The 23,952-nt window shown below is 34.3% G+C and overlaps 1 protein-coding gene across 1 annotated transcript in view; it reads right to left on the bottom strand.

The window, feature by feature from the left end:
- The window catches only part of NCAM2 (neural cell adhesion molecule 2), a 258,288-nt gene that overhangs the window by 31,224 nt on the left and 203,112 nt on the right, over positions 1–23,952 (bottom strand). The window contains exons 13-15 of the mRNA XM_056500737.1: positions 13,516–13,635; positions 11,446–11,567; positions 3,911–4,091 (exon numbers count right to left, since the gene is read on the bottom strand). Coding sequence (XP_056356712.1) covers positions 3,911–4,091; positions 11,446–11,567; positions 13,516–13,635 — 423 coding nt within the window. The remainder of the gene's footprint in view (positions 1–3,910; positions 4,092–11,445; positions 11,568–13,515; positions 13,636–23,952) is intronic.

Here is a 23,952-nt window from a genome sequence, read left to right as displayed (position 1 = left end):
GTTCAGAATGACAACAGATTTGGACACTTTTGTGCCAGCTGTGGGGTAAAAGACAGGATCTCTGTGTTCTTTCTCACTGTAGAGAAAAAGAGCCCGTGCACATTGGCTCTGGGACACAATGGGAGCTGTTCCCAGGGGTTTTTAGGGCTGCAGAGGCCATGGGTATCCTAACATGGATAAAAAGCTAAAGCACACAGCTCCTTTGAGAATCCCACAGGACTAGAAGCTTAACAGTATAGATAGGCCAGAGGAGAATTTTATAAAACATCACAAATCTCACTCAGAGGCAAGCACACTGAAGTTAGAGTTGTACCTGCCTGCAGGTGATGCTAACTGACATCCCTTGTGAGATTTTGGAACACACAAAACACTACATTTAAGACAGTGTCACTCTTTCTCCAAGCATGAGTCTAAAATACATGTTCATATGCCTAAGTGAAATGTGAAACACACATAGGGAACTGTGACCACAAAAAAATAGCTCAAAAAAGTAGGAAGGAAAATGGTGCATATATAGATATATAGATATATAGATATAATATTCAATAATATATACATGTATGTGTATGAGTTTGTGTATGTGTATACACATACGTTAATAAATTATGCATATAATTATTTAAAGCAAAATGTTTTAAGAAGTTTTGCTGGGAATTTCTCAATGTCAGTGTAAGTTTCTGCCAATAAATATTTCAGAAAATTTTCCTGGATTTAAAGGATTACAAATTGTGAGGAAGTAATCACAAATTTTAGAGACTCAGTGAATGCATACTGTGTTACAGGCCTAGAAAGACACAATATGAAATAAAGAACATCTACATTTGGAGGCTGCTGAGGGCAGCCATGTGAAAATTTAAAGCAATGTCTGTCTCATTTATGCACCTCCCTGCTGCCAGAGAGCAATTTGCAGCCTCAAGCTCCTTCCCAGATCTAGGACTATTAGGAGAAGATGATCATATTGTATTATCATGGAATTTGACTTGCAGCCAGGAGCTGGTACCTGCACACCTCCCCAGGAAGCAGAGGCTGTGGATTCAGTGCCCACAGGACTTGTATATGCACATAAGTAGAGTTTGGGCTTCCAGTTCCTGTCCTCAGGGATTACTACTTCTGCCTGATAACCAATGGCTTTTGAAAGCACAAACCAGCTCCTTCTGCAGAATTTAGAAGCAAAGTTTCATTTCTTGTGACAACTCCTATTTCCCTACTAAGCACCCACTGAAGGACAACCAACATATCCTGGCTTCCATCTCCCTTCAGGTCTCTGATTCATTGCATTAGCTTGCACACACTTCACCAGGGTATGTTAGATACTTAGGGGATGGCAAAATTCTCTTGGGATAAGTAATATTAATGAGATTGCATACATAGGGTCTACAGATTTATTTCTGTTTAAATTTAGAGCCAGGCATAAACACTCAGTTCAGCTGAAGTGCCACAGATTTGGGGAAATACAGATGAAAACCTCCAGGAATCTTAGAGGCTTTTCTAATAAATACATCAATAATATGAAAGAAAACCTAGGTTACTGTATCTATTAAGAGAGCACAGGACAAATTGTGCAGATTTCATTCAAAAGTCTACCCAGTTTCATTCTTGTTGCCTATGTCCTTTATAAAACTAATCTGTAGACGCTTAGCTGATATTAATATCAAATAATTAGTTTTATAAATAAATATTAATAATTTATATTGATATTAATACCAAAGCCTCAAACAAATAGTGAATCATCAGAGTTAACTGACATCAGAAGGAATATTTCTGCTCAAACTTAAGCATTTTATACACAAAATCAATTACATTTTAATAGAATACATTCATATTTTTCAGCTTTATGTATATATATCTGTATATAATATTATACTGTGATTATAATATTATGTCACTTCAAAACAAGATAATCATGCTGACTCATGAATATGAGCATTAATGTTCCAGTGTTTCTAAATTTCTTTTGACATACTTTTAAAAATTGCCTACAGAATGCTCTTATGATGGGAATTTCACACTCTTTTTCAGGCTTTGAAAAAACAGTTGTCAAGGAAACTAATTAGTTCCACAGTCATAATTGCAGTAATGATTCATATAAAGAAGACTTGAAGTTAAATGGTGTAACAGACTTCTAACAAGTACTTAGAGGTTATGGGAGAGCACTGAAAGGAAAAAGCCCCTAAGCACCTATAAAACTGTTTTTAGAGAGAAATGTTCTGTCTTTCTCCTGAAATTGAATTAACTCAGCTACTCTTTACTTGAATGTCTAGAGACCCCCTATGTTATCAATTACAGAGGAGAATTAAGTTTCTCTGCTACAGTAGATGTGGCAGCAGTACAGAGTAGTTTACATAATTATAAAAAGCTAAAGTTAGAATACATTGCAAAATAAGTAATATTTTTGTTTCAAATATGCAAAATTTAAAAATGGCTTATCCCTTCCCTAAGTAAGTTGTTACTTATTTTTCTGCTTGACAGATAGGGACAATGAGTTTCCTTACATGTATTTTTCTCTTTTCTTTTTCAATCATGGGAAATTTTATTTCTGAATGATGGCAATCACAAGGCCTTGCCTGTTTAAAAACAAGTACACAGAACCTATTGAGACCCTGAATTTCAATCAAGATGCAAATCAACTTTATTTCAATTCTAGTGTATAAAACAAATATTTGTACTAGAACTGGATCTGAGTCTATGAATGAATTACAAATGTGTTTTCTTTTCAATAAATAAAAGATAAAGATGCTTCCAACATTAAAAAAAAATGCTATGGAATATTAAAAAATCTTGCAGAGATCTTGAGATAACTTTCCTGAAAATACATTTGAAGGAAACTCAGAATAGACAAGAAAAAAAATAACCAGTTGTTTTAAAATTTTCTGATGGCATGCTAGTACATGACTCATTCCAGCTCACTGGCATTGCATCAGTGCTAGTCAGGTGTTCAGATTGAAATACAGGCATAGATATGGTTTACATTTTAATATATTCACCATTATATTCATTTGGCAAGTTTTTTGTTAATTCTAATACACTAAGAGTTTGAAAAGTGGCAGACAGAAAATACTATGTTAGATGTTTAGAACCTTATTTTTCAAGTGGTAATGATGATAGTGATCCAATTTGGAAATAATTATTTAAGATGTAGCTCATAATTTTAATTAAAAGTTTGAAATCTCTTCTTCATAGCATTTTTTTAGAAATTAAAATTTCCCATAAGACTTCAGAAAATACCTTGTTTTAGGCTTATTGTTAACTAAATGACTTTTCATTGCTGCATCAAAATAAAGCCTTATATTGGGAAGCATTAAAACACACACACTCACTCTTAACTAAAAAGCAGTTTTTCTTAAATGGAATTTCAAACCTCCCTATTTACACACTTCAAAATGTGAACAAATTTCTCTAGATTTCAAATTTTGTAAATCAGCCTCATAGAAGACTGGTTTGTTCACTGTGTTAGGGTGAATCACTCAGACAGCATCTACACAAGACTATTTGAAATCTTAACCTCATCAGACACTAAAATAAATGCCTTTATTACATGTGTAGCTCAAAGCACATGTAGAGATGGTACTGAAATGAAGAATTCTAGCAAATAACTGACTTAATCAGACAACAGACAATACAAGGCAACTTGAAAAGCAGGTGTATTTTAAATACTGTATTTCAAAATAAGTCTTATCAACAGGGTTGAAGAATCAATGTTTCTTCTATATGAAAAATTACTCTTTTTCTAAGAGAAAAGTGGGAGACAGGGTCCCATTTAAGGGCCCTGAATCAAATTTTTGCTGATAATGAAGTCTGGGGTCTCACGTTTTTCCAGTCCAAGACTTCAGTTACATTATGCTCAACTACGCACACTGTACTCTGATTTGGAAATAATTCCTAGAGAGAAAACACAGTGAAATTAACTTACCTGTAATGATGTTGGGCTTTGGTGGCATGCTGAATTCATACAATGTTGGTTCAGAATAACCCAGTCTGTTGGCAGCTGTAATTTGTACTTCATAACCCATGGTCCATTGAAGGTGCTCTAAGATGATGTGGTCTCTACTACCCTGTACTTTTTTCTCTAGCCATTGGTCTTCCTTATCTTTCTGTAAAGATCAAAATATTTGTTTTAATTCCCACAAACTCTTGTATTATTTGTCTAAAGTCTGTATCTACACAATGCACAAAAATGTGGAGTTGCCTTTACAGAGGTTATGAACACTGAAATAATCTAATTTTGGAGTTCTGAGTAGTTAGGCTTTTTGTAATTTTGACTACTCCTTATCATGTTTCCACAATGTGGATTTAGAGAATTTTGTGGTCAATCCTTTTAAAAATTTTGGCCTCAATTTATTCTTTGCTCAAACACTGGCTTTTATTTTATAGAACAGCAAGTTAATCACTTATATAATAAAATACTAAAAAATAAATTATGTAAGAATTTTATTTTATACAGACATTTCAATTACATTTTGATCAATATTCATTCAAAGAAACTTGCCATTAAACCCAGTCTTGAATTTTTCACAAGTCTAGCTGTGCTGGTATCCTACATTAGCTATTTAATGAATATATACACTAATTGTAGTAACATGGGAACATTTCACAAACAAGGTTGTATGCAAGAATATAAGCATCATTGAGAAAGCATGAAGTACTATGTCTACACCTGTGAGAGGACACTTGCAAATCTTTAGGATGGTGTTCTAGACAAAAAAGGATTATCATAATTTCTCATAGTTCAGGTAATTAAGAGATCTATACAAGGGGAACAAAGGAGGACTTAGGTTGCAAACTTAATTCTGGCATTTCATAAATCTGGAGTTCTTACCTTTGTAATTCCTACTTTTAGTGCACAATGCGTTTAATTGTTTTTTTAAAAATAAATAGAAATTACACAACTACTAATAGAAGGATAAAACAATATACATTGTCAACCAAAAATGTCATCTTGTTAAAGGCACAACCAACAACAGTCGGTAAGAATCCATGAAGTCCTACTCTTATGAGACACTGAGATACAATAACATGGCTAAAATATCACTTGACAGACAAATCCAACCTGTACAGCAACACAGACCCAATCAGTGGATATAAACTTTATGGGAAAATTTAATGCCAAACAAACTTATAATACCTGCAAGTACAAGTTTTTTAGCTGCACACTACTCAGCAGTCTTTATTTAGGCTCTTTGCTGAAGCATCTTGCTTTTCACTGGCACAGGTCTCAGAGAAAAGAGCATCTAAATTAGAGAGTTCAGGGACCAGCCATTTTCCTTATGGCTAACTTTTCTTTTTGTCCCCAGCCTTCAGAAAATAAGGAATACACTAAACTCCCTTGTGGGCACTGCTGCAAAAATTTATTTGTTAGCAGCTCTGAGGTTGATAATTTTTCCATACTGACTTCACCTTTTCATAAACTTGCTTGCTTTTTCTGCATTAGCATTGGGACTGTTGCATGATAATTCTGAGAATGACCAAAATTAAACAAAACCTGTTTTCAGGAATATTTTCATCCAAGTGAAAGTTCCTACTTGGTGTAGTGATACACTAATGAAAAACATCAGAATGGTAGGTCTACTACAAATCATGAAAAAACTACACACACTGGAGTAAAAACAGTTACACCGGAGTAAAAAATGGTTTATTCACCATACAGTGAAAAGGGTATTTTCTTTAAACAATATTTACCCATATCCTGATGAATATTTTCTATTGCAATCACTTGACTTGATCCTGAGTGAATCGACCCACACTGTCTCTATACTAAATTTCTTTTACAAAGTATATTTTTGCATAGAGCTGCTGAAATAGGAGGAGTTAATATTGATTGTAATATGGATATGAAAATACTCCTTAGTGATATTAGGAATAGCAGTGTTACATAGGACTGTATTTTAATGGCTGTTTAAACTGGTGAGGTATGGGAGGAATTAGAAAAAATATAGCTGGATTCCTAAGAATATCAACATAAATCAGAAGTTCCCAGAATAATCTCAGTATTGTGCACAGATGCCATGTGAATGTACTGGAGAATTCCAAAGGGTTTCAGAAACACAGAAAGACAAAAAATATACTGAATTGGAAACTAAAGGTTTAGGTCAATACAGCTCCTGCAGAAAAATAAAGTATTGCAAACAGGGAAATGAGTATATTTTGAAAACAAACTATAAAAATCTATGTGATTAATAGAATGAGGATGCACTTCTGCAGACAGAACAAGTGAAAAGGCAGGTGTTCCATAATTTGGTAAGGTGAAAAATAATGAATGAGCTGAAATATAACAGAACACCTGCATATGGTATGTCACATCATAATTTAGTTGAAACTGAAACTGAATGGGTGAACTGAGATAAATGAAACAAAGTCCAAGCCCTGAGTGCAAAGGCCAAAAATTTTTTTGAAGAGTGCCAAACACAAGTTAGGAGGAAGAGGATCAAAGTATCTGGAAAGAAAGGTGTGTTTTTAAGACAAACAGTTGAAATCTTCCAGAGTACTGTCTGCTATGGCTTCTTAAAGAAGGATAATCAAAATTTAAAAAGAAAAAAAAAAAAAAAAGAACTTGTATGTCCTTCATTATAGCTGTTATTTCAGCTATATCTCATTTTCAAGTACTTTCCCCTAAGCAGAGCTCAGTAATGTGTCCACATTTGATTTATTGTACGTGTAGAAATGGAAAAAGAGGGATGAGAACACAAATCATGGGTCTGCCAGGTAAATCTTCCCACAAATCTCCCTATTTAATATAGGACCCTTCAAATACTAGCTTAAGGAGCAGAAGAGAGATCACTTTGTACCTTATTAGGTTGTTCTGTTATTAATACTTGAAATTTATAGAAAGCTCTACATATGCACAGTGATCTACAAGAAAAGGAATGAAACTTCTAAATTACAAACAGTAGTCTAGTTTGGGGGGTGAATTAATATAAATGTCTTCAATAATCATTCAAGCAACAAATGCACATTTACAGAAACTGTGATGGGATCTGCAACCTCAGAGATTAAACTGTTCCATTATTTACATCTTGTTTTGTTTCCTGTTATGCAGAAATACTCCTTTACAAAAGGCCACAGATAATCTAGCAGGTCACTGGCAGTTACAGGGATTTTACTGCCCACTTCTATTACTGTTCAGCCTTATTTTAACACAAAAGAAAATCAACAGCAAAATCCTCATATCATTATTTCTTAAATGTGTATATATTGGGTTTATATAATTTTTGCTTCATATTTTTTTCATAATATAAGCATCAGACATTTTCTTAAATAAAATCATCCATTATTCTTAAAAAAATTATTAAAGAAGAGTCTAAGAGCTAGATTTTCAAGACAGCTGTAACCTAACTACCTAAATACCCTGAAAAAAACAAAAACAAAACCACCATCACTCCCCCAAAACAAACAAACCCACAAAAACAAAGCAGTGTAAAGCTCCAGTCTACCATGAATTGACTGTGCTCAAAACTGAGGGCACACATGACACCAGTGGAAGTAAAGCCAATCCACTGTTTAGGCAGCAGTTCACCAGTCTGGAAACAGCATTTCTCCCTTTAATGGTCATTCTACACTGGATCCAAAATCACACTATCTGGGATCTCATAGAAAATAAGGAAAAGTTATTAACCCCCTTCAACTCTTCCATTATTCTCCATCCTCCCTAAATCTTTGAGTTAAGAGCTCAGCTCAAGTAGATTTATTATGGTGATCCCTGTGATGAAAAGTGGACACTGCGTTGAAAGCTGGTAGGAAAAAATATCAAGAAATCCTCACAGAAGAAAATCTGATCATTTAAAGCAGTGACTTCACAAGAATTAATTACACAAGGTTGGGGATTTCTAGGTCTGGTTAATATGGGTAATAAAGTTCAGAGGCAAATACTGAACCAAGCACAAAACAGCTGCTAATGTACATGGTGCTAAAATGCACAGAAAAACAGAGGATCTGGCAGGTAGACTGGAATCCAGAGATGCAAAAACGTCTACCTGTTTCCTGGTAGGTATCTCAGAGTGGGAGCAAATGAGAAATCTCTTTTAAAATATTTTATATTTATAAAGTTTGTTGTAGAACTCACCATAAAGGAAAAAAATGGAGTAAAGCACATAAACTATCAAACTCTTATCTGCCAAAATTATAGTAACCCTGTCACAGGTCAAAAACAAGTGAACAACTTTTAGGCCTGTAAAAACCAGTCACTTAATAAATTTTTCTTGCTTCCATCAAAACGTTGATAATAACAAAAGAGAGTTATTTTTATTATGCTGTTCTAATTCCAAATATTTAATAAAATTTTCCCCACCAGGGAAAAACAAAAACAACTTCCTCCCCTCACCACCCTTTTTTTTTTTTTTTTTTTTTTTTTCTCCTAGCTCACTGTTGGCATTCTGTGACCTGGCAGTATAGAAACGCTAAGACACCTATTCAGAACTTTCTTGTTAAGCATAATGAAGTAAGTTTAAGCAGTGTCAACACTTTCCAAAGGCTGCTTTGTAGCCTAACTTTCTCTGCCTGTCTGTGCCTTGCCCTGAGCTGCTGTGAGAGCTGTTCCCCTGTATCCCAACTGCTCCTTCCTCCTGGCCCTCCTTGTCTCCTCAACTTTCCCCTCTCAATTGTCATTTATTACTCAGGTATGTGGTGAATGTCCCATCAGATAACATCCACTTACAAATTCAGTACACATTTCCATAATTTACCTGGATAAAGCTTCACATCTGTTGTGAAACACCTGCACATCACCATTTGTGTCCCAACCAGCTTTGGAAGCACCATGAGCAGAAGAACCAAAGGGAGGCTTGAGTTGGCCCCCATGAAAAAACTATTAAAGAATCACTATGAGAAGTGTGGTCATCTCTGACATCAGACAGGATGCTTCCCTAGAGAATTCCCCTCTCTGCTCTTTCCAGCTGGTTATTTGGGATCAATTTTGCCTTGTTTTACTTCTCCCTTCCAATTCTTTCCTAAGGTAACTCTGAAGCCAATGTGTGCCATCAGCCTGAGACTCCATCAATGAAGCTTTGTCATGCTGTCTCAACTTTCTTAGTGCAACATCATGAAAAAAATTGAGGCTGTTAATCATAAGAATTGTGCAGTACCTAATACTCTGGAATGCAGAAGAAAATGTCAAGCTGCTTATTATCTGACTGTAGTCAGTAATTCCTGCCCATAATATGAAGAAATTGATGCTATGAAAGGAATATTCAACATAATGAAATACACAATTTCCAGAAAAAAAAACCTTAACAATTGTCCTTAGCCAGGCTGTAATATTGCTTTAATATCTTAAAGGCTGTCCTTCCCCCAGTTAAAAAAAATAAATATGTATAAAACTTGCACATGGATGAATTAACCTTTTGAAGAAAAAGCCATTGATGTATGGGCTGTTATGAAATATGCTCTTCAAACATCCATTGGTTCAGGTGCTAATAATGAGGCTGGCAAGAGCTACAGGAAAGCTAATTAAACTACCAATAGGGAAGATAGAAGAGAAGCAGTCAGCAGATAATTATGAACTTTAAATAGCATTCATTCTTTCTGATTAAAACACCAAAAAATTATTCTGCTTCTTTTGTTGTAGAAAGGCCTTTAATTTAGTCAAATTGTTTTTTCAATTGGAAGATCAAGGAGCTAAGGATTTGAGGTCCATGGAAAAACTATCTTCATCAGTATCCTTTTAAGTTTCCAGTTACTGCTTAAACTGAATATTTACTTTCCAACAACATGAAGGAATATACTATACTATACTATACTATACTATACTATACTATACTATACTATACTATACTATACTATACTATACTATACTATACTTTTATACTATTAATATTGTATGTTAGTCAAAGCACAGGATCAAAATCAGTTTTCCAAAAAAATTTTGGGATAGAGCCGAAAGAATTTAACATTATTTTAATCATAGATTAAATTCCATATGCTGCATGAATGTATTATAGCTGAACAGTTTATTTTGTACTCAGTGGTAAATAATTAAAGGCATTGTAATCTAACTAGGAAGTTCAAATCTGCAAAACTCCACTTTTATCTTGTATTGCATATTTTACTACCCTTGTCTCCTTTGCAATTACTTTTATGTCAACTGTATTCACTGGATGGAAAGTAATTTAAGAAGGTCAACTAAGATTTAGGGATCAGTGACAATAGAATAATTTCTGGTCATTCTCTCAGACTACTCGTAAGAGTGCTACCAAACATTTCTCAATTAATTTGGAGCTACTAATCTTTGGTTATATTTAGCATATTTTGGTTATATCTAGCATAGGAGAATAATTTTACATTCTAGGTTTAGTAGTTTTTATTCCCTAGACTATAATCAAAAAGTTACATGATAGCAAACATCAGGAAATGTGACAAAAGCCTATTACAAGTTAAGGAACTGTCTTTTCCTTTTTGGTAATATTCCAACAGGTTCTATAGTTAATTTCTCAAAATTTGCTTCTTTTCTGTGAATAAATATAGTCCTCACTACCTTGCATTTAATATGCCTGGATATCCAGGCATATCTAGATTCTTAATGGACATGAAAGTCTGCTGTAACATGCCAGTAAAATTGGTCTACTCAGATAAAAGCACTACACAAGGAAATTTTTTAAAAATGCACAGTTTGGAATTAAAGACATCACTTTTTCCAGCTCTGCACCTAATTCTTCAATCCAATAACTTACAAACATAGCACATCAGGAAATGTATTTTAGCTACATTAATAATAGAAATAAAACAAAAGAAAAAAAAAAACAAACCTGACACAATTTTTAAATAGATTATATACTGCAGAAAAGCCTGTTTTCTAAACTTGCCAGATTTGATGAGAGAACCAAAACAGACCTGTCTAGATGACAGATTGCTAAAAAACTCTGCCCAATGGCTGCCTAAGAACAGATATGTGCCTCAAAACTCATGAAATTCCCAACAATGTGCCAATTATTTGGCTTTTGTAATACAAGACTTGGAATTCAGGCAGATAGAAGATATGAAATGTGATCAGCTAATTAATGTCATTTACAATTAATATGGAGCACTGCAATATAGCTTTCTATCAATACAGATACATTTGTAATAGATTAAAAATTTGCTGTTCAAACAACCTTTAGGCATGTAATTTTAATGTTTGCTGATTTACTGTGTTTTTAAAAGCTGAACATGAACATCCCACTTTTACTACACAACTGAAAAAAAATATAGTTTTCTCGACAAGATGAATTTTCAGCACACCTTTAGGAACAGCAGAGTGCTTTTTGGTTTGTTTTTTTTTTTTTTTTTTTTAATTTCTATTTTATAATCTGGCAGCTGCAACCTAGTTACAAAAGAAAACATACTATATATGTTTTTAAAATTATTTTCTGGAATGCAAACCACTTTGGTAAATTTTAAATAACATCAATAATTTTCCCTGCATTAAAAGCAGATATTAACAAGCATAATTCGCTTTTTTTGATTAACTGAAATACTTACACTTCTATACTTGACAATATATTCCAGTATGGGGGCACCTCCATCATCTTGTTTAGTTATGCTAAGTTTAAAACTCTTGCCACTCTCTGGTTGTCCATGAATTGAAGGGGGGCTTGGCTCCCCTAGATAAGGAAACAAAGAGTACACAATAATAACAATACTAATAATAATAATTCAGCAGTGAGATAAATCTTAGATTACAGCCAGAAACTTATCCATAATAATATTAATCAAAATCTTAAAATGAATATGATCATTCCCAGCATTACAAGACAGCTTTTATAAGAATGTTAAATACTGTGCTTGAAATATGTTTCAATGTAGATTCCTCATACATGGAAACAAAATTATGTGAAGTATGAAAGAAATATTAATTTCTTTGAGACCTTCAGACTTCCAACATTCTTAAATGGAATTTCCTTCCAAAATCATTCAGTCATCAATTCAGCAAGGCTGGTAACCTGCTACTCACACTGAAGTTTAAAAGACACTCTCTTACAGGTAAGCATCTATAATTTAAGCATAACCTTTAATCTTATGTGAGATTTCTAAATTGCAATACAGTTTTTAAATTTAAAGTAGTTTACTCTCCAATAAATGCACCAAGTCAAATCAGATTAAAAAGTTATCTTAGAACAACTTCTTAGAGAAGTTAATATCAAGAGTAAATGTAAAGAATAATATTTTTAAAACTATAACCAGATGTCTTAGCTGTAATGAGAAGATAGACTTAAACATGCAATCAAAAGATTAACAGCCTCTTTAAGACCCTTCTGTAGTAAAAAATTCACAGATTATCTTTTCTATATGCAATGCCTATTAGATTTTTTTTTTAAGAGATCCTAAATGAACATACATTGAAGTGTCTTATTTTCAAAATAACTGTAAATGGGCACTTGCCCAGAGAGATACTGTTCCTTTAGAGATAATTGTATTATTTGTGTTTAGCACTTATTAAAGTTAGGATAAACTTAGATCACAACATAAATCCTACCTAGTTTTCTATCAGATAGCATATATATAAAAATACATACATACAAATATATATATAAAATTTCTTTCAGTTTCTTTCATTCTTCCATCAAGCTATTTTATCTATCCTGGAATATATTTAGAATATCTATGTGCTTCAATGAAAAAGAAATTTGAAAGCTGCCAAGTTACTGTTTGGGACAGAAGAAATGTATAATGCAATAAAACATAATGTATGGGACAGAATAAATGCATTAATATAATATAATATAATATAATATAATATAATATAATATAATATAATATAATATAATATAATATAATATAATATAATATAATATAATATAATATAATATAATATAATATAATATAATATAATATAATATAATGTAATGTAATATAATATAATAACTACAATATAATATAACATAAATATTTTGTATTCTTTGTAGTTACATTAATTTTAATGTTCATTCGCTTAGGGCTAGTATTAGATACACTGAGTAATATCCTATTCAGAAAACAGTTCAGTTGCACCAGATTTATGACAGACTGGTCTGGCAGTAGCAGCTGATGTATTTCAACATGTCTGTTTGATTATATACACTGCCATCTGGTAGTTCTTTGCTTTGCTTCTCTCTGTGTATTTAATTTATTTACTGTTGTTTCTATTTAAAGATAATTTAGGAAAAATATTTTTCATTTCCCTTTAATATTTTAATCTGAATCTCTGGTCTGTAGTTACTACAAATACAGAATAGGTTTCATCGATTTTCACATTTGCATATAGTCATAGTTAAAACAATTTATTATCATAATGAGTATCTCTCATGCTTTTTGCTCCATTATATGAAATAAAGACTTTCTGAATCTCAAAAATGTAAGATAATGGGATAAATTCTCCAATTTAAGTTCACTCATACTTTTTGAAAGGGTAGAATAAAAAAACACGATTTCTGAGAGACAATGTAAAGACTGAGGTAATACACTAAAGAGTGGATTATAAAACCTAAACATTATCTACAATGGATCATAATTCAAATCTAGAATAATCAATAGCAATAATAATTTTCATTTAACAGCAGAAGTATTACTCACGGACAGGTAAGGTCTGAAAGATCTCAATTTTGCTATACTCTCCTTGTCCTTTTCCATTTACAGCAGCTACTTTGATTTCATATGTTGTATTTGGTTCCAAATTGCTCAGAACAACCATAGCTAAAGGAAAGAAAAACAAAAAAGGAATAAAATTTGAAGAAGTAATACATTTATAAAAAGAAAAGTCAGACAATTTCATAATTTGCTTTCTTCACTTGTAAATTAACGAGTCTTGTATTCTGACAGTATATTGGTTTCAAACTTAGCTTTTTCTGTTGAGTTCTAGTAGTCCCTTTTTTCATCTGCATAAAATAATTGTGACTGAGCAAGTTATGCTTCTGAAGGAACAGTGAAGTCAGTGTTAGAGAAGCCACAGGCAACAATTAGGGACCTTGATGGGGACCAATATTCTAAGTTCAGACTGTCAGCACAGTGGGTTTGCACACCCAGGCTTTGGTAGCAAGGCTGCTACAGGGGTGGCTTCTGTCAGAAGGTGTTTAGAGCTTCTCCCACGTCTGACAAAGCCAATCCCAGCTGGCTCCAGGATGGACCCACTGCTGGCCTGTCTGAGCCCATCAGTGACAGTAGCCTTCTGTGAAAACATATGTAAGAAGGAAAAAGGATTCTGTGCAGATGTACTTGTGGCCAGAGAAGAGCAGGATGAGGATGTGAGAGGAATTGTCCTGCAGACACCCAAGGCAGTGCAGGGGAAGGACTCCACTCCCTGAGCAGCAGCAGGAACAACATGTGATGAACTCCTTTTATGACCAGGTGACCTGCCTGGTGGATGCAGAGAAGGCTGTGGATGTTGTCTGTTAAGATTTCAGCAAGGCCTTTGGCACTGCCTCCCACAGCACACTCCTGGAAAAGCTGGCAGCCTGTGGCTTGGACAGGAGCACTCTGTGCTGGGTGAAGAACTGGCTGGGTGGCCAGAGAGGGAAGGTGAATGGTGCTGCATCCAGCTGGGGATCAGTCCCCAGTGGTGTCCCCTGAGGTCTGTGCTGGGGCCAGTCCTGTTCAGTATCTTCACTGATGATGTGGATGAGGGGATTGAGTCCATCATTAGCAAACTTGCAGATGGGAGCACGTGTCAATCTGTTGGGAAGTAGGAAGGCTCTGCAAAGAGACCTGGAATGGTTGGGTGCATGGGCAGAGTCAAATGGGATGAAGTTTAATAAACCCAAGTTCTGAGTCCTGTATTTTGGATGCTACAGCCTCCTGCAGTGTTATAGGTTGGGGATGGTGTGGCTGGACAGTGCCCAGGCAGAAATGGACTAGGGGTGCTGGTGGATGGCAGCTGAACATGAGCCAGGGTGTGCCAGGTGGCCAAGAAGGCCAATGGCCCCTGGCCTGGATCAGGAACAGTGTGGCCAGCAGCAGCAGGGAGATCATTCTTGCCCTGGACTCAGCACTGGTGAGGTCACACTCTGAGTGCTGTGTCCAGTTCTGGCCCCTCAGTTTAGGAAGGACATTGAGATGCTCAAGTGTGTCCAGAGAAGGGCAGCAAGGCTGGTGAGGGGCCTGGAGCACAAACCCTGTGAGGAATGGCTGAGGGAGCTGGGGGTGTTTAGCGTGGAAAAAATTGGAGACTCAGGGGTGACCTTATCACACTCCACAACTCCCTGAAAGGAGGTTGCAGCCAGGTGGGGGGTGGTCTCTTTCTCCAGGCAACAACCAACAGAACGAGAGGACAATATCTTAAGCTGTGCCAAAGGAAATTTAGGTTGGATATTAGAAAAAAAATTTTCATGGAAAGAGTGATAAAGTACTGGAATGGCCTGCCTGGGGAGGTGGTGAAATCACCATCCCTGGATGTGTTTAAAAAAAGATTGGATGTGGCACTGAGTGCCATGGTTTAGTTGAGATGTTAGGACATGGGTTGGACTTGATGATCTTGAAGGTTTCTTCCAACCTAGTGATTCTGTGATTCTGTGAGGATTATCCCCATTCCCTCTCTCCTTGTGGGGGAGGAGGTTAAGCTGGGAAGGAAGGAAAATGTCAGGTTAGTGATATGGTGGTCAAGTGGTGTCCAGCCATGGCCAACCTGTCACACATAGGAGACATGAATCTGGCAGAAACATCATGGAATTTTTCCATCCTTCTTGCTGGCAACTAGCACATCATGTGTGTTCCAGCCACCTTCATACAGTTCATAATTTGCTATTTTTCCTTCATGGACAGCAGTATCAACTGTCCCTCATCCACTCTCCAAAATGCAGCTACATGCACAGTGATGGTGACTTTCTGGTGCTCTGGTCTGACAGTTCAACAATGTGCTCAAGACCTAAAATGAAAGGTGCTAGGATGATCAAAGTGAGAGATCTGAGTTACCTGCTGAGCACTTGAAAGAGAATTAGGCAGCTTTGTACGTATTTCAGAGGAGGTGTATGGAAACACATAAATTTAATACAATAATAACAATTAAATTATAACAACAACAAAAAATACTTCAGGAAGAAAAGGGGTGGGAACATAGGACATGAGTTCTGAAATCAAGACTGCACTCCCAACAGTGATCATTCACACAACCAAGATGCCATCTGAAGCAGAAAACAGGGATAAAGCTTGCCAAAACGCACTAAGAATACAAGGGTAAATCTAGAAGTCAAATCCAGGAAAAAAATGTTGGACTCTGGAAACCTTTATGGGAACATTATAAATAATATCATAATACAGTATTTACTAAAAAGCAATATTGAGTATGCACTAGGATATTTGGATCCTTGCAGAGTTCTTGGAGCATTACCCTGCCTTCAGAAGAAATATTCCTTTTCTTGTCTCTCCAGCAATTGCCTGCTTGCTGTTTGGCAGCTCTGTGATGAGCTCTCCATATGTCAGATTCACACTGAGGAATGGATGGAAATTAGGTGGACTTGACTAGGAGCACAGCAGCGTTTGTCTTGCCCAGGAAAGCAGGGGCTGTAATGTTTTACAAGTGGCTGTAGAAATGTAATAACTTAAAAAAGAGCCAGTAGTATCTTTCACAGTCCTTAGGGAGCTAATTTTTTCATTATAAAGGAGTACTTTTTTAGTTGCTTTAGGCCTTCTATGGAAGTTATACATTCAATGAAGGCATAATTATTTAAGTCCATACTCTGTTATTCTTTTCAGTCCAGATTTATTAGAATTTCTATTTCTTTAGTTTCTACAGCAGTCCGACAAAGTTCCTATTAAATGTGAAGCTAAAGGGATTTAATGAATTTGGAAAAAGAGTAACTTCTACATTTCATGCTCTATAATTAGCATTTTGCATGAATTTGCCATTGAAACATAACTGTTTTCTTGTAAATAGAGCAGTAGAATTGTATGTCTTCCAGCATGTTTTAGCTTTATCATTTTATGAGATGGAAAAATATTTAACTCTGAAGTGTAATCATGTCATGAAAAAATAATGTATCATCATAAGAATAAGAATAGAATTAGGAGTTCTGTTAAGATGAAATTTAAAACCTAACTAAGCAGTAGCAGCATTTGACTTGCCTTTCAGCCATGTTTACTTTCCAAGGATTAATAATTTCACTGGAAATAAACCTTAGGGCATACCAAATATTAGTGCTACTGTAAATGTTTTTAAAATTCAAACAACATAAAAACAACGAGTCTACATTGAAGAAAATGGTAATGTGTTATCTACATGAAACCTAAGGATGTGATTTTCTAAACACTCCTGGGACCTATAGAAATGAATAAAATAACTTATATATGCAGTATTTAAAGAATCAGTGTATATTTTAGAATCCCCTGCAGACACAATGACTTTTGCAATTGCATTTGTGGAATTAACCCAGATATATGTGTTAACATAGTATGTCCTCAAAAACTGGACCCACTTAGTGTCAGTGATGGTGTGATGTGTATATATTATACATGTAGGAAAAGTTATAACCATGGAATTCTGAAAAACAAAGAAAAGAACCATTCTGCATTAGAATACATGCTCCAGTTGTAAAAGAATACTTGGAGTAATTAAGAAGTTGTCTCACAGAGTGTGACAAAAGTGTGGGATTGAAGAGTAATCTAAGAGAAATGAAAATTTTACTGCTTGCTAGGAGTTTGAGATAGAAGAAAATACTTCATAATAAAGAGAAAAATAGAGAAGAAAATATTTCATGAACTAGTTAAGTTTTTTTACAATGTGTGTATCTGTTATTTAAATATAAAATCAGTTTATTCATCTTTCCATATACGAAAAATTTTTTCTCACAGGAAAATAGCCCTGGCCACAATGGATATTTTGATTTCTTTCACATTCAGTGCATAAATGTGTAAAGAACCAGTCCACTGCATACCATATATGCACATTATACCATTGGCATATTTATTGATGGATATAAAGTTCCAGATATACTGAAAGTGAATTCACTTTATTTCAGAGTGTCATTTGAAATTTTCCATTTTTTCCTAGTTGCTCTATTAGTATACATTTTCTTTCTAATCACAGTATCTGTGAGGTTTAGCTGGAGAATTCAATTTTGTAGATTGATTTTGTTTATTCACATTATTCACATAGTGACTGGTTAGATTGAGGAGTAGATTTGGAAGGAATACTCCAAAGAGGGAAAAGCAGAACAATCTCCTGTGAACTCTCCAAATTAAATAAATTATCTAATTTAAGTCAGTTAATTAATAAATTAACATGATGCACAACAGCTCAGAGCTTAGTGCTATCCATTAAGAAGTAAAGTTTTAAGTCTCAAGGTACCCTTGGAAGACATCATGGCACAAGAAGTTACCAGGTATATTGGTTTTGGTTTAGTATATTAAGTATATTATATATTAAGGCTTTAATACAAAATTATTAATAATTTCTGACAAAGTATGCCAGGAATGTTGTTGCTTGTTTGGTTGGGTTTTTAAATTTTGTCAACCAGAAAAAGTCTTTCTTTTTGTTATACAGATTCTTGTAATTTTCAAGCAAATCTAATGAATTAAAAAAAAAAAAATACAAAAAAAAAAAAAAAAACAAAACAAAAACAAAAAAACAAAAACCACAGTACAGGAAAAAAGAAACCACAGAAATTTTTTAGATAGGAAAAAAAGCAGAACTTCATACTATTTAAAATATGGCTTGCATGAATTTAATCTAGAATAGTTCTTTTTATTGTTGCAGAATTTTAACTGCTGTCAAAATGAACCATGGGAAAGCAAAACCTAACACAAGATTTGCTATGAAATAAACTGTACCATAAATCCAAGTCAGTAAAACCAAAACAAAATTCCCCAGCTGCTTCTCTGGTCCAGGCTAGGTTGTTTATGTTACTTTATTACAGCAGAGTGAGAGAAAAAATGTCTGGCATATTAAACTGTCTTTTCACTGAAGTAATCTCTCAGAAATCTTCTAAGAATTGTGATATATTGTATAAACCATCACCAAGGAAAAGAAGGGTAGGGGAACCAGCAGTACAGTTCCTCTACATTAATCCCAAAGTGGATTTTATGTGAGGTTAATTAACAGAAATACCACATTGTTACATTGCTCTCATTGGAGAGGTATCTGCTGCATAGAACAATGTTTTTCCAGTTCCAAATTCAATCCCTTGAGGATGTCAGATCTAACTGAAGAAGGATATAAATTTATTTTGAAACAAAGTAGCTGAGACATATTGTTGCTGAAATAATACTTCACTCCTATATATCTGAGATTGTGGTGGCAGAGTGAAATTTCTGTCAAAGAAGCATTACAAATTGGAGGATGGTTTTTTTTTTTTTTACTTCCCTTCCTTTAATATGAATCTATATTACTACAGAGGATAAATGCAGCCTGACTGCTGTGCATATTAATAAGTGGAGTGTTTTGATTTAACAGCACTTTGCTGCACCTATTACTCACTACTTTACTACTCTCAAGGTAAAACTGAGTCCCTGGGAAATACCTGAATCTCTTTCAGAGGAAAAAAAAATATGAATAGCATTTTTATGAAGCTTAAACAGGTTTCTCTTTGTGATGATGATTCATGCTCTTTTAAGGGCAGGAGAAAAAGTCATGGGAAGACAGCAGTGAGCAACTTAAAGAGGAAAAGTAATAAGATTCTGTACGGATGTCTGAGACTCTTGTATGTTACAGAATATGAGGAACTTTGCCCAAAATCTGTCTGCCTGGGATGAGCAACAATTGTTTTATTTATTCTGTGTGTTTGCACAGTAGGAGGAAGAGTATAAAACCTCTTTTTTTCTAGCTGAGACTCACAGTTAGCTCACAGAAATATTGACAGAATGAAGTTAGAAATTGCCACAGGGGAGAAATACAGCAGAAAAAATAAAAAAGGGATTTTGCTACACAATAGGCAAAATGTTAATTCATATGCAGAAACAGCCAGGCTGTCTCAGTTCCATCTGTCTGCCTTGCCCAAATAGCAATTAATTTCATAAATACTCATTCAAGCATCTGGCTATAAATGTCAGAATTCAGCTAACACAAATAAATGAACTTTAATAATGAAAACATTTCAAGTTGCACATTCTATGAAAAAAAATGATAATGATAGCAAATCATACTGTCAGTTAAACCACTGGTAAATTGGAGACAATATCTAACTTTAAGTAATTCCCTAAAACACCAAAAACAAATGTAACAATTTTAATAATCAGATAAAATGGTTCTGTTGCTGGAATTTCCATAATTCTCAGCATTATAATGTATAATTATTATATTACTTTTGAATAAAACTATCAGTGGTTTATTTAACTGTGAATACAAATAATAGCCCATGAAAATATATATACAGTGTAGTAAATCAGGTATAATTAATATAATCTAATGTTCATTAACAGGAGTAATTTCTTTACAAAACACTTTTCAGTAGCTGACATTAAAAATGCATTAGGCAAAAATGGCTTTAATATTTTTATTAATATATAATACATTAAAACACAGTTACCATGTTAAACTTCTTTCTTCCATGTATTTAATTTTTAATTTTATTGGGCTGGATTTAGAGATATCACTTTGCAAACTGAATCAAAAGTAGCATCCCAGCTCAGGTTTGTTTTTTTATACCTATTTCTACTGAAAGAAATCTAGTCAGAAAAAAATTAGGTAATCTATGGGGAAATTCTAGTTACAAAATGCACAGTAATATAAGTCAATGAAAATAAAGCAAGCAGGAGTATAAATTCAAGTGCCTAGAAAAGAGCAAATTTGATAATTTATTATATATGGAATCAGCATGAATCCAGAAGATGGGGTTCTTCATTTAACAAACTTCAGGTATGAATAGATTTTCTTTAGAAATTCATTTATTTAAAAATACTCTTAGTTCAACCTCCTGTACTTAATGAGAATAACAGCAGAGCACACAGAGAATGAAAGAAAACATTCCTGGAACAATAGCAATCTATTGAGACATACCATTGCATCAATAAACCTTCCTCAACTTTATTCAGAATAGAAAGACACTTGCAGGAACTGCATATAAAATAAATCACCTATGCAGTGTTTAAAAAAAACAAAAGCAAGCATGTATTTTTTTTAGGCTGATTTTTTTTGTTGTACAAATCTGACAATAAAATAGAATACTTCAAGAACAAATCCTGCTGCTTGTACTGATTAGCATCCTATCAGCAACAGTTTGCAACTAGGATCCAGCTTTGATAGATTTTGTTTCCCATCACCATTACAACAGAAGTTGTATTTCAAACACTCACTCTTTAATATCCCTTTCTCCAAGTTTTTAGTTATATTTCCTTGACTACCTTCATGATGACCAAGCCAGCTGCTTAATAGCAGTCAACTTCCATAAAAGGCACTTGTAGATATTAAAGGAAAGGGAAGTCAAAGAATAGAAAAGGGAAAAGAGAGAAGGAAATGGAAGAGGAAAAGGAGAGGAGAAAGAAAGAATGGATGATTAAAACTTCTTAACTACCACTACATATAAATTTCAGGATAGAGAGTCCTTCAAACAATTGATATTCCTTTTAAGAAGATCTCATTAAACTGAATGAAGGCATCCTGAATGAAAAAAATTCTTTACAGAATGCAATAGGTAAAAATGGAAATACATAATCATCTTCAAAATTACACAATTCAAATACATTTCAAAACCACTCTTTTAAGAACCTAACATTTAACGGGTCAGGTCTCCTCTCAGTATTCATTAGCCCTAAATTTTTTAATTTAATAAGTGTTTTGAAACAAGCCTTTAAGAAATATTTTTATAATTGTGTGTGTGTGTGTGTATGTGTGTGTGTGTGTGTGTGTTTTCATAGCATTGTCAGTTTTTTATGGCGTTGCAACTCATTGGACAATAATTTAAACAACATCCAATGCTGGCTAACAGTTTCCCATCATAGCATTTAAAAGCAATAATTTAGTCAATATAAATTCTGGATCTCATGAGGACTGGTGAACTTTGGCACAGTCCTTAGAAGAAGTGACTGCACTTTTTTTTTTTTTTTTTTTTTGGTATGTTCAGACCAGGTATTAGAAATATTGATATGCTGGGAGAGACATGCATCACTGAAAAAGGTTATACCAAGATAAGAGGGTGAGTAATCTCCATCCCATGGACCTGAGACTGAGTTAGACAAAACCACATCTGACCTGGCCTAGGACTGGCAGTAGTCTTGATTCAAGCAAGAAGTTGGACCAGATAAATACCAGATATTCCTTCCAACCAAATTTTCTGATCCTATAAATTAAAGGAGAATACTGTCTTGGTTCTTGGAACTCCATTTTGCCCTCTGCTATAAAACTATTGTATAATTCTTAATCCAAAGATTTCACTTGGAGCAGCAGCCAGACACTTGAAAAAGACTATACTAAAAAGTTTTTAATGAAACAATAAATGAATACAATGAAATCAATGGGGATTTGGACTTCTACCAGATATTCCCCCTATGATGTGAAAAGCCAGTATTGTTCAAAATGCTTTCTAACACATGACTAATATTCTCAGCAGCGTTCATTGTTAAATATTTATGTCACTATAATTGCTGCAATTTTAGTAATACAAATTATACTGCTAGATATAAAACCTGATTAAGTTAAACATTTCCATTAATCAAATTTAATTTCTGTAGACATTAGTTTTAAAATTATCCTGTAAGAAAAAATTCGAGGCCATTGGCCACTGAACTAACATTAAGACATATAAGTAATTAATACTTTATTGAGTGAACACAAAATACTACAAAATGTAGTAAAATACTAACTGTTGTAATCTCAATGCAGAAGGGCAATCAATGCCCTTATTAAGATAATTTACACTGTCATTTGTCCTGTTGTTTTTTCTCTTTTTGAATACCCTTCAAGGCTGAAAATAATGGTTACTGGAAGAAAATCCAGAAAATAAACAAGATCATTTTTAGGAGACTACAAAAACATGTTCGTTGTTAGTTTGTAGGCAATGCTACCATGTATTCCTTGATTTATATCAATGTTTGAAAACTGGATTATTGAAGAAGGATATATACTTTGAGGGGGGAGGCAGGAGTTAGTTATGAATGTATACTTTCCTTTTTTCTACTCTTGCTGCAGCTATATCACTTTGTTTCATTCCCCAATTGTATAAATCAAAATGGATCCTATCCCACGTGGCAGAAACCAGAATCTCTCACTCTCTCTTGCTGGGCAGAAAGAAAGAATTGTATGTCAGCTTTTCCTGCCCATTTTTCTGCTGTTCTGACAGTGGAGTTCCTGTTGTGACTTCCATCCCATTTGATATTTGCAACACAAAGTTGGAGTTGAAAATGGTATCCTACATTCTAAACTCTACCCATGAATTCTTTATAACTGAAAGATCCTGAGCAGAAGGTGAGGTAGGCTTCCCCTGAATTCACAGCAGACAAAAGCTGTGTCTTCTAAGCATGAAGTGCACCTGGAATTCATCCTGTTGAATGTGTACACTAGTCCATGGGGTAGTAAATCCACATAGTTTGGCATCTGAAGATGCTGGTGATTGCTTTTAATATATCAGGGTGAAACTCAGGTCTAAACTAGCAATTTATCCTGAAGTAGTCATTGATTATTGAGTCAAGGATATTCTGTCTTTATTAAAAAAAAAATAAAAATAATAATAATCACTTCAGTTGGAAAAGACCTCTGAGATCAAGTCCAAGCTCCAGGGATGGTGACTCCATCACCACGTTCTGGGTAGTTCATTCCAAAGTTTAACAACCCCTTCAATGAAAAAATTCTTCCTGACATTCCGTCTGAACTTCCCCTGCTGCAGCTGAAGACTGTGTTTCCCTGTCCTGCCACCAATTGTTGTGGCCAAAATGCCTTCAAAGTCTAAGAAAATAATGATAATTCCTCTGTTTCATCTTCTTCAACAGGCACCCTCTCCCTATTGTCAACAAAGTTCTATAGAGCTACAATTTCTTTATCCTATGAGGCTTTACAATATATTTAAGATTTTTTGTGTAACAAAATGCAATTCACTAGTTTTCTTATGGTGTTTCAAAACTGTACTGTGTTATTATATACAAATTAGAGGTGCC

This window comes from Oenanthe melanoleuca, chromosome 1 (assembly GCF_029582105.1).
Source record: "Oenanthe melanoleuca isolate GR-GAL-2019-014 chromosome 1, OMel1.0, whole genome shotgun sequence".
Classification (NCBI taxonomy): domain Eukaryota; kingdom Metazoa; phylum Chordata; class Aves; order Passeriformes; family Muscicapidae; genus Oenanthe; species Oenanthe melanoleuca.
Note: the sequence above shows the minus strand (reverse complement) of the source record. Positions and strands in the feature narration are given on the sequence as shown.